This window comes from Gymnoscopelus microlampas (genome assembly GCF_963454915.1).
Source record: "Gymnoscopelus microlampas genome assembly, chromosome: 22".
NCBI classification, from domain to species: Eukaryota; Metazoa; Chordata; class Actinopteri; order Myctophiformes; family Myctophidae; genus Gymnoscopelus; species Gymnoscopelus microlampas.
Genome location: NC_139959.1, coordinates 19,720,785 through 19,734,429, shown reverse-complemented (window position 1 = coordinate 19,734,429; position 13,645 = coordinate 19,720,785). Strand labels below are relative to the sequence as shown.

The 13,645-nt window shown below is 42.8% G+C and overlaps 1 protein-coding gene across 3 annotated transcripts in view; it reads right to left on the bottom strand.

Annotated features, from left to right (window-relative positions):
- The window catches only part of zcchc2 (zinc finger, CCHC domain containing 2), a 50,116-nt gene extending 37,058 nt beyond the window's left edge, over window positions 1-13,058 (bottom strand). For 2 of the 3 annotated variants that reach the window (XM_084049020.1, XM_084049022.1), the window contains exons 1-3: window positions 12,041-13,058; window positions 4,482-4,617; window positions 2,586-2,656 (exon numbers count right to left, since the gene is read on the bottom strand). In XM_084049020.1, the coding sequence (XP_083905146.1) occupies window positions 2,586-2,656; window positions 4,482-4,617; window positions 12,041-12,871 (1,038 nt within the window). In that variant the 5' untranslated portion in view covers window positions 12,872-13,058. The remainder of the gene's footprint in view (window positions 1-2,585; window positions 2,657-4,481; window positions 4,618-12,040) is intronic. The other variant, XM_084049021.1, reaches the window with a different exon arrangement.
- Between the last annotated feature and the right edge of the window lie 587 nt (window positions 13,059-13,645).

The following is a 13,645-nucleotide window of genomic DNA, read 5'->3' as shown; positions in this document are numbered from 1 at the left end:
CTTCCCAAAAATGAAAAAAGTGGGGGGAAAATGAAGAAAAAAAAATATATATATATATATATATATATATGAAAACATAATAAAGCTATCGAAATACTACTTTGAATGGAAATAACATTACCATAATATCACTCAAATTTAATTTAAAAAAGGTTTTGTTGAACACTTTGTCAGTGTGGGAACAGCGCATTTCCTGGCTGTTACTTTGAATGCGCCGGTACTGGTAGCCGCGATCAAAACAAACACGGTGAAGGGCAGGGGTGAAAGTGGGCCGGCACGGTCCGTTCCGGTAAAAGATTCGGTGGCGGAACGCCGTTCCGTTAAGAAAAAGTCAAACGGGACGACGGGACACTCTCACAGATCCGTGATTTCCCCCCACTGTTTGTCTGACTTTTTTTTTTCTCCCCCGTTCCTCATAAACAGCTGCTTTCGCGTGAAGTTAAGTAGTTTCAACTAGGCTACCTGGGTACTTCTACTTCCAGTAGTATGATTTCAAAATAAAACGTGTGTTGAATTGTAACATTACAAGGATAGAGTTTTAAAAAACCTCTTATTCTGAAATGCACATCGTTTTGAAAGGAAACCAGATTTATTTTCTGGAGGCCACTTGACAGCTTTCTGCTCACGGAGCACAGCTCCACTTGACTAACGTGCATCGTCAAAATGTCAATAACACGGACGTGGGTCATGGGACATTATGGAATATAAAGACTTTGTGGCAAAAGTTCATATTTACAACCATGATCTCTGAAACCAAGACAATGTGGGGCTATGGAACAAAAGTGTGTTTTCTTTCATCTTTTCAGAAGGTGAGTAATTCATCTTATCTAATGCTGACAGTGGTGGAAAGTAACTAAGTACATGTACTCAAATACTGTACTTGAGTATAATTTTAAGGTAATTTTACTTGACTGGAGTATTTCCAATTTGCAATATTTTTATTTCTATTCCAATACATCTCAGAGGCAAATATTATACTTTTACTCCACCTCAATTATTTGAAAACTTTAGTTACTACTAGTAACTTTGTGGATTTTAATTATTATGACAAAACATACATAAACCGCTTCAGCCCCATTTAAACTTTGGCTTTTTGAAAATGTACTTGGTATTGTACAGTATGGTCAAGTTGGACATGAGTTAATAGCGTCACAATCATTTTTAACTTTGACTTTTAAGCTTTGGCTATTCAAAAATAGCAGGCACCGCGCTATGAGCTTGTAGATCTGCTATTTTTGGAAAAACCTTGAAAAAGTGTTGCATATCTTTGAATATTTTTTTTTTTTAAAAGCGAAAATGAACTGATATCTTTGCTTCTGGGGGTCCCTGGCACAAAACATTTTCAAATGGGGGTCCACGGCCGAATGTTTATCAATTTAGGGGTCCTTGGCATGATAAAGGTTGAAAACCACTGCCCTAAATCCATCCTAAACCCGCCCAAAAAGCATCAATAACCGCTAATAACCGCCCAAAAAAATCGCGCGCGCTGTGCGCGCGCAAAAAAAATCGCACGCGCGCTTTGCGCGCGCACGATGCCAAACGTGCACGCGCGCTGCGCGCGCGTGCACGTTTGGCGGTAATGGTACTTGGAATGACAGATAAAATCTGAGGTGGTACTTGTTGTAAAAAGGTTGAGAACCACTGGTTTAGACGAGTTGCACAGCTCTCAGACCGGTAAGAGGCGTGTCCGCTCAGATTCTGAGCGTAAGTTACATCCCGCCCACAAATACAGGGGTTTTGGCCCAGAAGTTCCTTGCCCCTCCCGTTTGTATGCGAGAGCTGGCGAAAACTTCTGGGAACTCAGATTACCTGCTATGTGCACCTGAACACATTAAATAAAATATCTAAATGATTGCTCAGAATTGACAGATACTAACAACACTGGGGAGTTACACAATAACACAATTTCAGAATTACATTTATTTCCTGATGTCAAACTTGAATGTTATTAAATCTTATGTGTTAAAGAACTAATACATCATACTGCAATTTAAAGTATATTTTACACTTTACACTGAGTGCTACTGATTAAAATCTACTGTGGCTCTCTTTTTATAACTAAGGACTCACTATCAATTAATCTAATAAATTGAATATATACATCTTCATAGATGTGGTTGACATGCCTGGTTTAGCAGACGGAGATGATCGTACCAGTGTACCAGACTCTACAAGACACACCTGTTAGTGACCACATCCTCCAGAAGTACCCTCCTATTGTCAAGGTAGGTTACTGGTTTTTAAAATAATATTTAAAAGTCAACTCAGTCATTTCTGAGATGACAGGTATGCAAAGGCACATGCTTTGTAAATGGCGAAAATGGCAGGATGAATGGAGAAAACATCAACAAATCTGAACAGCATGGCCTGTTTACACATTAGTGTAATCACAAATCCTTCAATAAAGAGCTTGGAGTTATATTTATGTTAATGAACAGAAGTTGAACTTCCTAGATTTGTTTCAGCCTTGTGGGACCTCTGGAAAGGGGGGGTGAAGTTCTGGACAGGCAAGTGTGTGTGTGTGTGTGTGTGTGTGTGTGTGTGTGTGTGTGTGTGTGTGTGTGTGTGCACGCTGTAGTACCTACCTCGAAATTGTATTCCCTGTCTGCCCTGCTGCGAGAGATACTCCTCAGTACAATTCTCTCTATGTGCACCGCTGGAAGGAACACACACACAAACCAGTTAGTACCACATTCAAATAAAACATTTTGTTTCACGAAAATACATTTTATGACTAAAAGAGATTGCTATCTCTGGACATGTTAACCATACAGTAATACTGTAGATGTACTGTATACATCAACAGAAAAATAGTTTAAAAACTAATCAGCGTAGGTTTTATTCTATCTAAAATATCGGGGATGTACTTTGCCATAGTTGTATACAAACCCATTAACTTAAAACCCATTAACTCAAGTTCAAGCGTGATTATGTTATTAAAATGTGAAGTTAAAGTGTTAACACCATGTGATAAATGGAAGTCACATCAAGTTTGTTTTCATAATACAAATCCGAGAGCTCAATTCCTGTAAGCCATTAGTATTTTTTTTAGCTTATCTTCTTTCTCAGAAATACTCATGGATTATGTTCTAATGAAAATTAAATACTGAATCTACTCCGGGTTTAGATAACTAAATCATTGAATGTCCTCAATGCCAAAGAGAAATGTATTTTTAATATGAAAATCTTAAAACAAAATTACACGTTGGTAGGTTTCCATTGCGCAGTTACCTTGCCGTGTGTAGTAAAATCAACGTATCGAATTAAAACTGGTCTAAATTATAAATTGGTTCAAATAAAACAAGAGTAAGAGTATAAAAAAGGTGGCCCCTACAGAAAGTGCTGCTCCTTTTACTACACTGATTTGAAATGACTGACATTTCCATCCTTGGAGCAGAAGAAGCTCTCAGTGGGCATTTTTTTTTACGTGGCACAAGAGTAAAGGGTTAATTAAATAGTTGGGGTTCATCTTCCGGGAAGCATGAATGCACTTTCATGGCAATCTGCCATTTGAATGTCTACGAGTGAATGAGGAAGAGAGTAATCTTGCCCATCCCTACAGAATATTCATAAATCACATTATAAAAATGGGTAGTTTCATGCTGACTTGGCTGATTCATGTCTTCCTCTCCTTCACTTTTGGCATTTTCAAGACCCCTGGATCAAAAACTAGCTGGCAGAGAAACGAATGGCGGTTTCCAAATTCCTTCAAAGTAGTGTAGTATCTATTGCATTTGGACGCTTTTCACACATTACACATTTAAACTTATATAAAACTTATATAACTTATATAACATATAAAAAAATAAGTTTGGATTAAAAAACAATTCCTAAAACAAAAAACCAATCACAGCTAAAACAAGTGTCACCTTTCTAACTTTATTCGTTTTCCAGTAGTTATAGGTCAAATGTGAGCATTGTCCAGAAGAAATCCAGGCCAGGTTTTCCATTTATGTTAATATGTTCTTTTTATAGAATACACCTGCCTCATTCCAGTGGACAACATTTGAACTGGAAGGGCCCGTGTTCAATCCCCAGCAGCGGTGCCCCCGGCTTGGCCGGGCACCCCAAAACATAATTGCCAGTGTTCACAGGTATGAAGCCAGCCATGTCATTGTCACTACGTTACCGACTCCTGCTGGTGCCTGTGCAGTGGGGAGGGGAACCTGGGAAGGAAGCATGAACCTCCGTTATGCGGTCGTTTTCGTTGTAACTCATCGCCGTCAGGCAAACGAAAAGAAGTGGCTGGTGTATTGGAGGAGACATGTGATTGTTTGCACCCTCCCCAGACCAACAGTGGGGGTTGGCTGACTGGGACCACAACAATTTCATAGTAAATGGCGAAAAAGCAAAAAAAAATGTTTTAAATCATAACACGGTCAAATTGTAATTCTCCACTGGAGCATTTTTATAATGGCAATAAGTTATATACTGCTCTGCTTTTGAGTCAATCTAGCTGTGAAGTTGTGGCAACGACATACCTTCTCTCTGCGTGGCCCTGCGGCTGGGTGGTGTGTGACTGGACCGCCTACTCTGGCCGGGGGCCTGAGATGCTGAATGCTGGCCCAAGCCCAAACCCAGGGAGAGATAGTCTGTCTTCTGGCCCTTCTGCTGCTGCTGGAGGCGAAACACAATTACTGTCAATTATACTGCCACGACAAGGTGTGGGGGGGTGGAGGGGAGGGACAGAGGAGAGGAGCAGAGAGTAAATATTGGGTAAATAAATGTCATTCATTCGCATGAAAATATGAATACATCAGTGTTATGTTTAAGTTTAAAAGTTCACAACCCATCAACTAGTAAGAATAATACATGCAATTTATATTATATAGCACTTTTCTAGATACAAAGTCGCTTAACTAGTCCATGTCATTACCCCAGAGAATAAATAGTCATCTGTAAAACAAAAGCTAAATGATTAGCCGATATTGCTAACAAGCAATCTTGAGGGAAAGGAAGGACAATGCTTTGGTTCTGGTGCAGAAGAATAGCCCAATAGATTTTAAAGCTACAATCCACAAGTTGCATGTCCATTGCCTCTCTCTCCTGACAGAGAGGTTATTGCAACAACATTGCATTTGTATTTTTGCAGTTTCTAATTATCTTATTGATGATAGTGGTAACCCTAGATTACTAGAAACAGTTTGTCATTTGGATGTGATTTTATGTATCAACAAGACAAATATTCATTCATGTCCCCCTCCTTTTTTAAAGCATGATGTCAAAATCCAGATCAGCTCTAGAGTTCCTCCCAAGACTTCATGTTCCCATCCCCGCCCCTCCTCTGCCTGGTTTTGAAATGTGCTATACAAATAAACTTGCCTTGCCTTCCCAGAGTGCAAGATGACCGATAGCGGCTAAGGTTGGCTTCTATAGTCTGTAGGCGTAGGAGGAGGAGACCTGGATTGTTTTGACACACAATGGCGTTAATTCCTTGTATGTCGGCGGGGACCACTTTAAAGTATCACGAGGGGTACTCTTGTGAACAAGGGTTTATCCTCTTTTCCCCATTTTATTTCATTGATACTCTAAATGTGCATACATAACTGCCAAGTATGAAATGAAAAAACCTTAAGCTATAATGACAAAAATATGTTTGCCATTTGTCATACAACAAAGTGCATAGAGCTTAACTTGTGATTGAGAAACGATGCTCAACTCTTTGAGCGTCTCTTTCAGCCCAAACACCTTTGGAACTTTTCAGCGCTTTAGCAGATGTCTAAAAGTGACTTCCTTCTGGAGGACAAACAAAAACAACAGCCTGTGACACGTGACATTTCCGCAGCGCCCATTACAAGTTTGATAGAGAGTAGACAACATGCAGCGGTGGCCTTTTGTACAGTCAAAAAATAAACTTAGCGGTCAACGACTTCCATTACTGTCCCATTGGGGATATGTTGGGGATTGTGTGTGTGTGTGTGTGTGTGTGTGTGTGTGTGTGTGTGTGTGTGTGTGTGTGTGTGTGTGTGTGTGTGTGTGTGTGTGTCCGTGCAGATAGCCATCTTATTTTGCACATGTTCTACTTTCCCCAATGATTTAGGCAAAATAAATTAATTTGTTTGAACATGTTAATTAGGCGTGTATACCACTATTCCTGCATAATTTTGCATGGTTATGATGGTAGGGTCCTGATCAGCCGTGCATGTACTAGTACTACATGTAGTAAAAATAGACATACGTTTCTAAATAATAATATTTATTCTTAGATGTCTTTAGATGTAAAGGTTTGTTAGTATTGGTTATTTTACATTAATTAATAACTTAAAATAGACATCCCTATTTTGGGGATCTCATTATACAGTAGGGTATAATGGAGAAATTGCAAATATAGCAGATATACAAGTTCACAACACATCGCATTGTGATGCATTGTGAACTTGTTGTAGATGGGCTGTTTTTGACATTTTTTAAATAGGACTTAAGTGGCCAATAGCACTACCTTTCTAGTAGACCTAATAAAGGACTTAAACCCTATACCTATATAGTTACAGTATGTACATTGACCGGGGTCCCCCAGGGCTCTATACTTGGACCGTCTGCTCCTTTTTTTCCCACTATTAAATCTCTGCACCAAAAACAGCAGATCTACGTGTTGCAATGCGTTATGCTTCGTTATATGACGGTGCACAGCATTTGCAAGCGTCTTGTGAACTTGTAGATCACTTCTTTTTAGAAGGAGATCAACGGTCAGTCATTGCAAAGCTGTATAAGCGAAAATGGCTGCCTCGATGCGTTGTGAGCATATGTAGACCTGAAATTTTCGCCGAATGTTCGCCCCCAGAATAGGGATGCTAGCGGTCATGTGGCTAACCGATTCATTATGTAACATTGCTAGTAAAACCCCATCAACTACAATATATGTAAACAGTTCTATTTAAAATTAAATTAAAAGCTGTTTCTTTACATACCGCAAAAAGTTGAATTTCACAGAAAGGGAAATGAAAACTAGTACAAAATATTTCCAGTGTATATGTCACAGGTAGATTGGCATTCCAGGTAGAATGGGAGTGGAGCGCTTGTTTTTAGGCTCGGTGCGGGGCTGCGATGCGAGGAGGACGGCGACAACAACAACATGGATACACATACATGCCAGCTTCAGTGGCGCACTTCGATAATCATTGGACTCCCCATCCACTATCAGTGTAAGTCTGGGTTTGACTCCCGCTTGGGACATTACTTTTTCAAACAACCGCGGACTACTTTTTTTCGCCGATAAAAGTATAGTTTTGGACCATGACGGAGGCGCGCCGAATCAGCAGACCTTGAGGCTGAGGAAGTCGCGCCCGAGCGCCTCCAGGCGCGAGTGCCCGCGACGACCAGCCGATGGTCTGCTGATTCGACTCAGCGACGTTCGAGTTATGTACCGATAGGGACAGAATCGTAAATGATGTTGTGGGGACTGCATTTGCCCCTCTATGGTTTGCCCCAAGTACTGCCACTCGCTGCACTACATAGCCCGCCAGCCCGCCCCCTCAGGCTCACCCCCTTGTGCTTCGCGTGCGTGTGTGTGTGTGCGCGCGCATGCGTGTGTGCGCGCATGCATGTGTGCGTGCTCGTTTGTGTTGTGTGCGTGTGTGGTGTTGTGGGACTGGCTTTTATTGCCCTCTAGCGTTGGTGCTACAGAATTGCCTGGGGGCGGTGAAAATAAGCGCTTCTTTTCCATTCTACCTGGAATGCCAATCTACCTGTAACATATATATTGCTCTCCCATACAGAGGTGGTGCAGTGCTCACACCTATTTGTGTTCAAGGCACCTCTCGGCCCATTTTCAAAGGCTCTAATGGTAAACTAGGACCACGGAGAACATCGTATGAAAAGTAGGCTAAAGCCTAGTAGTCCTAAAGTGCCATTCTCTCAATTTCCTCTTTGTATGGGAGAGAATGTCACATCAAACTACATGTGGAACGCAAGCTATTTAAAGAAATAGGCCTAGTGCAGATTTGGGGGAATTTTATTTCCTACTTTCCAAGAGTCAGACATAACTTGTGGATGCCTTTTATTATGCATTCACATATTGAATGGTGAGCTAACTTTTGTTTTCCTTAGCTCAATTCTTGGATGTCTATGGTATCAAGTAGCAGCTCCACTCAAAAGTAAGGAATAGGACCTCTAATCTTCGCCAAAGATGGATTGCTGTCTAGTCTAATGTAAGCTTACCATAATCACAGTAAACATTATCATGTCATCTTCAAGGGCTTTTTATTTATTTTTTTAACTAAATCAAGGCAATTATGTTGTGTTTCTGCAGATTCTTAACAGTATTAACAAAGAAATGAGAATATACAATTTACCATTGGCAAATAAATATGGCCATTTCTGAAAACGTTGATCAACACTATAATGTATATATTGTTTTACACTTGTAAAAAGGTTCTAGAAAAAGCAGGTGGGGTAGTCAGTTGAGCGGTAATCTCTCAAGAACAGATTCTGCTCTCCGCTTGAATCTGTCGGGGGGTTCGTCATATCGCGTACGCACTGGCCTACAAGTGGGTGTGCCTTCAGATCAGGAAGCAGGCCGCGCTTTACCCAATCAAATGTAGTGGGCAGGATTTACGTGTGTGCCGATCATTCCACACTAGAAACAAACCGAAACTCATTTAACAATAGCGTCCTCGGAGCAGACAAAACCACGGAAAGATATTCACATTTTAAATTGCGCTTTCATCATAGAAACAAGTGGGCTTATAACCAAAACGATCCATGTTCTCTGGGAGAAGTGGTGTTAGTGTTCTGTGTAGAAATATTGTTAGTGGGAATGAAAACATAGTCGCACCACCGGAAGTGAAAGGCTGAAGGCAGACCAAAACCCCGGTTTCCCTGCGCACGGGTGCTCCATCGAGCTCCTCCCAGAGCTAAGTGAAAGAGTAAAAAACAGCAGAGGGCGCCGTTTTTCCTTTTTTATTTGGCGATGGGTTCCCAGATTGGTTGAGCGGCAAAAAAAAAGTCATATTTAATGTATAGAGCTTTTACATTTAAATGTACACTTTTGGAGAATAAAAAAATGGTACATATTATACCAGCCAGGGGTCATCATCAAGGAGGAAAAAGGCCTGTGGCGCTATTACTTTAAGGCAACGTGTTCCCCCTTCTCCATGTGTACTACAGACATTTCACACATGCCATTCCCAGGATTGCTTTCCATTTCTGTTTTAAAATAACTTGACTGTTCACAACAATAAATATGTATTTGGTATCATTCACGAAAACAGTTAAATCTATGTTTTCACGGCCCAACCGAGACCAAAATCTGTTGTAACTTGTTAATTGACTATTATAGCAACTCACTTTGTAAAACACCTGCTGCTATTGTTACAACACATATAGGGGTTTTCATGTCACAGATGCCATGAAACCCAAATATGATTTGAAACATTGAGTATACTTTTTGTATTGTGATAATTTGAGGTGAACTTAATTATAATTAAATTAAACTACTTCTCATTTGTCCCTGAGAGCCCCCTCAAGGACCCCACTTAGAAAACTAACTCTAGGTCCGAATCGCTGGCCTAGCAGTCCGAGCACCTATGTAGCCTGACAGTGCATTGTGGGTTCAAGTGCCCAACAATCTTTACTGCATGTTTCTCCCCATCTCTCTCTCAGTGTTTCCTGTCAATCTCCACTGAACGCTATAAATACAGGCATAAAAGCCCCCAAAAATATCTTTAAACTAGAAAATGCAACAATGCCTATGGGTGAACTCAAGTGTTTATAGAAGTAGTTCTCAGAGTGGGGTCCAAGGAGGGTACACAGGGGTCCTTGAGGGGGTTCCAAGGCGTCCCCAGCTAAATTATTTAGCAGCATATCAGTTTATTTTAAAAATCAATTCAACAACACAAATCATGAATAGGATGGGGGTCTGCTCTGCAGCCAAATAAAAATGTATTTGGGGGTCCATGACATGAAAAAGTTTGAGAACCAGTAGTCAGATATCAGTGGTGGAAAGTAACGAAGAACTAAGTACATTTACTCGAGTACTGTACTTTTTGAGAAGTACAATTTTGAGATACTTTTTACTGTATTTCCAATTTTCAGTACTTTTACTTCCACTCTACTATATCTCAGAGGCAAATATAGTACTTTTACTCCACTACAATTGTTCGACAACTTTAGTTACTTTGTAGATTTTGTTATTACAACAAAACATATAGTAACCACTTCAGCCCTATATTTCGGCCATTTGACACTTTTGGTACTTTAAGCACATTTTGACATGATCAACACTGTTGTACTTTTACTCAAGTAAAGTTTGAATTCCGGACTTTCACTTGTAACAGAGTATTTCTACATTGCAGTATTGATACTTTAACTTGAGTAAAAAGTATGAGTACTTTTTCCACCACTGCGGACAGCATGGACACCGTTACATAACGGGAACCTCCGCCCCACATTATGCCCACGGAAACACACTCGTGAACTCACTCACTAACTGTAGCTGCTAGCTTAGCACATTAGCCAGCTATGTAAGCTCATTGCTAGCATAACATGCTAGCTTGCCTGCAAGAAAGGTCGTCTCCTGAACATAGACATAGCACGCTAGCTTAGCAATGCTGTGGGTAACCGGAAGACTCGCCCCAAAACACGCTCACCCCCATTTTTTCCGCGGACCGCTCTCCCCCAGCGGTTCTTGTATTTGTTTTACCAAGATTAAGTTAGGAATAAGGTTAGATTTAAGCATAGTTTTACTGAGGTTATGTTTAGGAATAATGTTAGGTTTACGCATAGTTTTACTTAGGTTATGTTTAGGCATAGTTTTACTGAAGATACGTTTAGGATTAAGGTTAGGTTTAGGCTGAGGATAGGATACGTTTAGGAATAAGGTTAGGTTTAGGCATAGTTTACTGCGGTTACGTTTAGAAATAAGGTTAGGTTTAGGCATAGTTTACTGAGGTTAAGTTTAGAAATAAGGTTAGGTTTAGGAATAAGGTTAGGTTTAGGCATAGTTGAGGTTAGGTTTAGGAATAAGGTTAGGTTTCGGCAGTTTACTGAGGTTATGTTTTTAGGAATAAGACAAGGTTTAGGCATAGTTGACTGAGGTTGCGTTTGGGAGTAAGGTTACGTTTAGGCAGTGGTGTGTTCTAGGTTTTTTATGTGCTTGACATGCGCGTTGTCATGGATACGCTCATGCGTGGTCAAGGGATGAAATGGTTAGTAGAGGGCTACGTTTTTTTCAATAGGCTCTATGCATAGCAGCCATATCATCACTTCCTTCTGAGGTGTTACCAATGATACTAATGAAGGCTCTGTTCCATTTGTGCACAGTGGTTTCCACGACCCCCATAACTCTGAGAGTGTACAAATGGAACCAAATGGACCCGTAAGCCATTTGTACATTCTCAGAGTTACACACCCGTAAGGGGCCATTTGGAAGCCCATGAGGGTCCCTGGACCCCAACTTTAGACCCACTGGTGTAGCAGAGTGTTTCCAGCAGTGAGCCAACATGCACAACATCAGCACCCTGACTCTGTTTGACCAGAATGGAACAGAGCCTTTATTAGTATCATTAGTAACACCTGTGCATTTCTTCATAATATGGCTGCTGTGAATAGAGCCTATTCATACTACGTATAGACCAATTAATTGTTTACTAACATTGAGACTGGATGCGCAGGTGATTGTTTCACGCAATCAATTTCCAACCTGTTGTTTCGGGGTGCGCTAGTTTCAGCACACCCCAACCCCCTCTTGTGTGTTGGCTAGTGTGGCACGTCCTGGCGAGACCTGATAGAATGGGTTTCATTTAGCGCATACTGGTTCTTATCAGTGTGACGTCGTCTGTTAAGGGTCTATATAGCGTAACACGGTAGAACACAGTACTGTTTAGGCATAGTTTACGTTTAGGAACACAACACTATAGGTGACGACCGTTCCGTCGCCGGATTTGCCCCGGCGGGGCGACTGTGTTTTGGGGCGAGCGTTTTGGCATTCATGCTATGCTATCGAGACTAGACCCGGGTAGGGTCAAGTGCAAAAAAAAAAAGTTCAAGTTGTGCACATTCATTCAGCCGTTCATTAAAATGATAAACCGTGGACGTTTTTTACCGTGGCCTGAGCGGCTAACGTGAGCTCGTTGTGCCGCCGGCGGTCCTCCTCCTCCTTGGCGAGGAGGAGGTCCACCTTGTCCAGCTGGCCCCGCAGCGTCTCTCTCTGGTGGAAGGGGAAGGCTGGGTGGAGGGAGGCCATGGTGAAGAGCAGCGCCAGCTGCTCCAGGGGTCCGCCGGCCGCCGCCTCGCCGCCGGACCCCCCGCAGTGCTGCTCCGATCTCCGGTCCATGAACGGCCGGTGGTCCCTGAACGGAGGGAGCGGGTAGCCGTAGTTCTTGCAGAACAGCGCGGGGTCGACATGGCTCAGGATCCTGAACAGGACCCGGGCGCACTCCCTGCTGTCCGACCCCAGCAGGGACAGGCACACCAGCAGCTTGGACCGGACCACGGGGTCGCCGATCACGTCGTCCGTCAGGAGGATCCCCATGTCGCCGTTGGCGCTGTTCGCGCGGATCTCCGCGTCCCGCAGGACGTGGTGGTCCCTCCGGGCCAGGTCCTCCAGGTAGGAGCCCAGGAAGCGGAGCTCCAGCGGCTGGCACATATGCAGCAGCCCGCACATGAACTCGATCCGCTTGGCGGGGTCGAGGCGCAGGCCGAACCACGAGAACACCGTCTCCTTGTCCAGCCGGGGCGGATCCGCCGCGGCCGCGGGACGTCCGGCGATAGGCTCCCGGAGCCTGTCGTCGGCCGCCGATCGCGAGGAGGAACCGACTCCTCCGGGGAGATTTTCCACAAGATCGAGTTGTTCCGACAAGTAGACGGCGGCCCCGCCGCCGCCGCCTCCTCCTCCTTCCTCGCCCGTTCTCATCGGCAGCTTCATTTTAAGCATTATCAGCTCGACGCGAGAGGCGATCGGGTGTCAATCACGGATCGATAGGCATTATTCGCGCGATCGCATGGCCTCGTAGCGCCGAATACTCATAAATACCTATTCGTTTTTACAGTGTTTTATTTTAGCTAATAGTCACAGTGTAGCGGCGACAGGGCTGTAGTTTTTTCCTGCTCTCTCCACTGGGCGTCAATCATGATCCACTGACTCCTCCCCCCTCAGTCTTGACTGAACTGGCCCGAGGCCCAGGCTGGGTCCTAAACAGAACCGGACCTATTACTCCGACCTATGTCCAGTGGTTCTCAAACTTTTTCATATCAAGGACCCCAAAATATTTTTTTATGGGCTGTGGACCTTCAGTCTCAAAAAATATTTTTGTGCCAGGATTTTTCAAAGATAGCAGATCTACAAGCTCATGGGCACGGCACAAAGTGATGCACTTTTAGATCTGCTATTTTGGAATAGCCAAAGTATAAAATATGGTTAAAGTGGTTGAAATGACAGTGACGCCATATTAACCAAACCGGACACTCCAACCTACCGGGTCTTAAACCCAACCTGTCCCACTACAATTTACCGGGTCGGGTTCTAAACAGTACCGGACCCACTCCAGAGCCCGCCTATACCAGCCCTAAAACAGAGCAGGTCAGCTCCCCCACTCCACTCCAATAGTCAATAGATAGGTCTAGACCTGCCATTGAGTTTTACAACTGTCCTAAAGTCCCCCCCATCAATACATGTATAAATATATGAAATATATATAGATATATACAT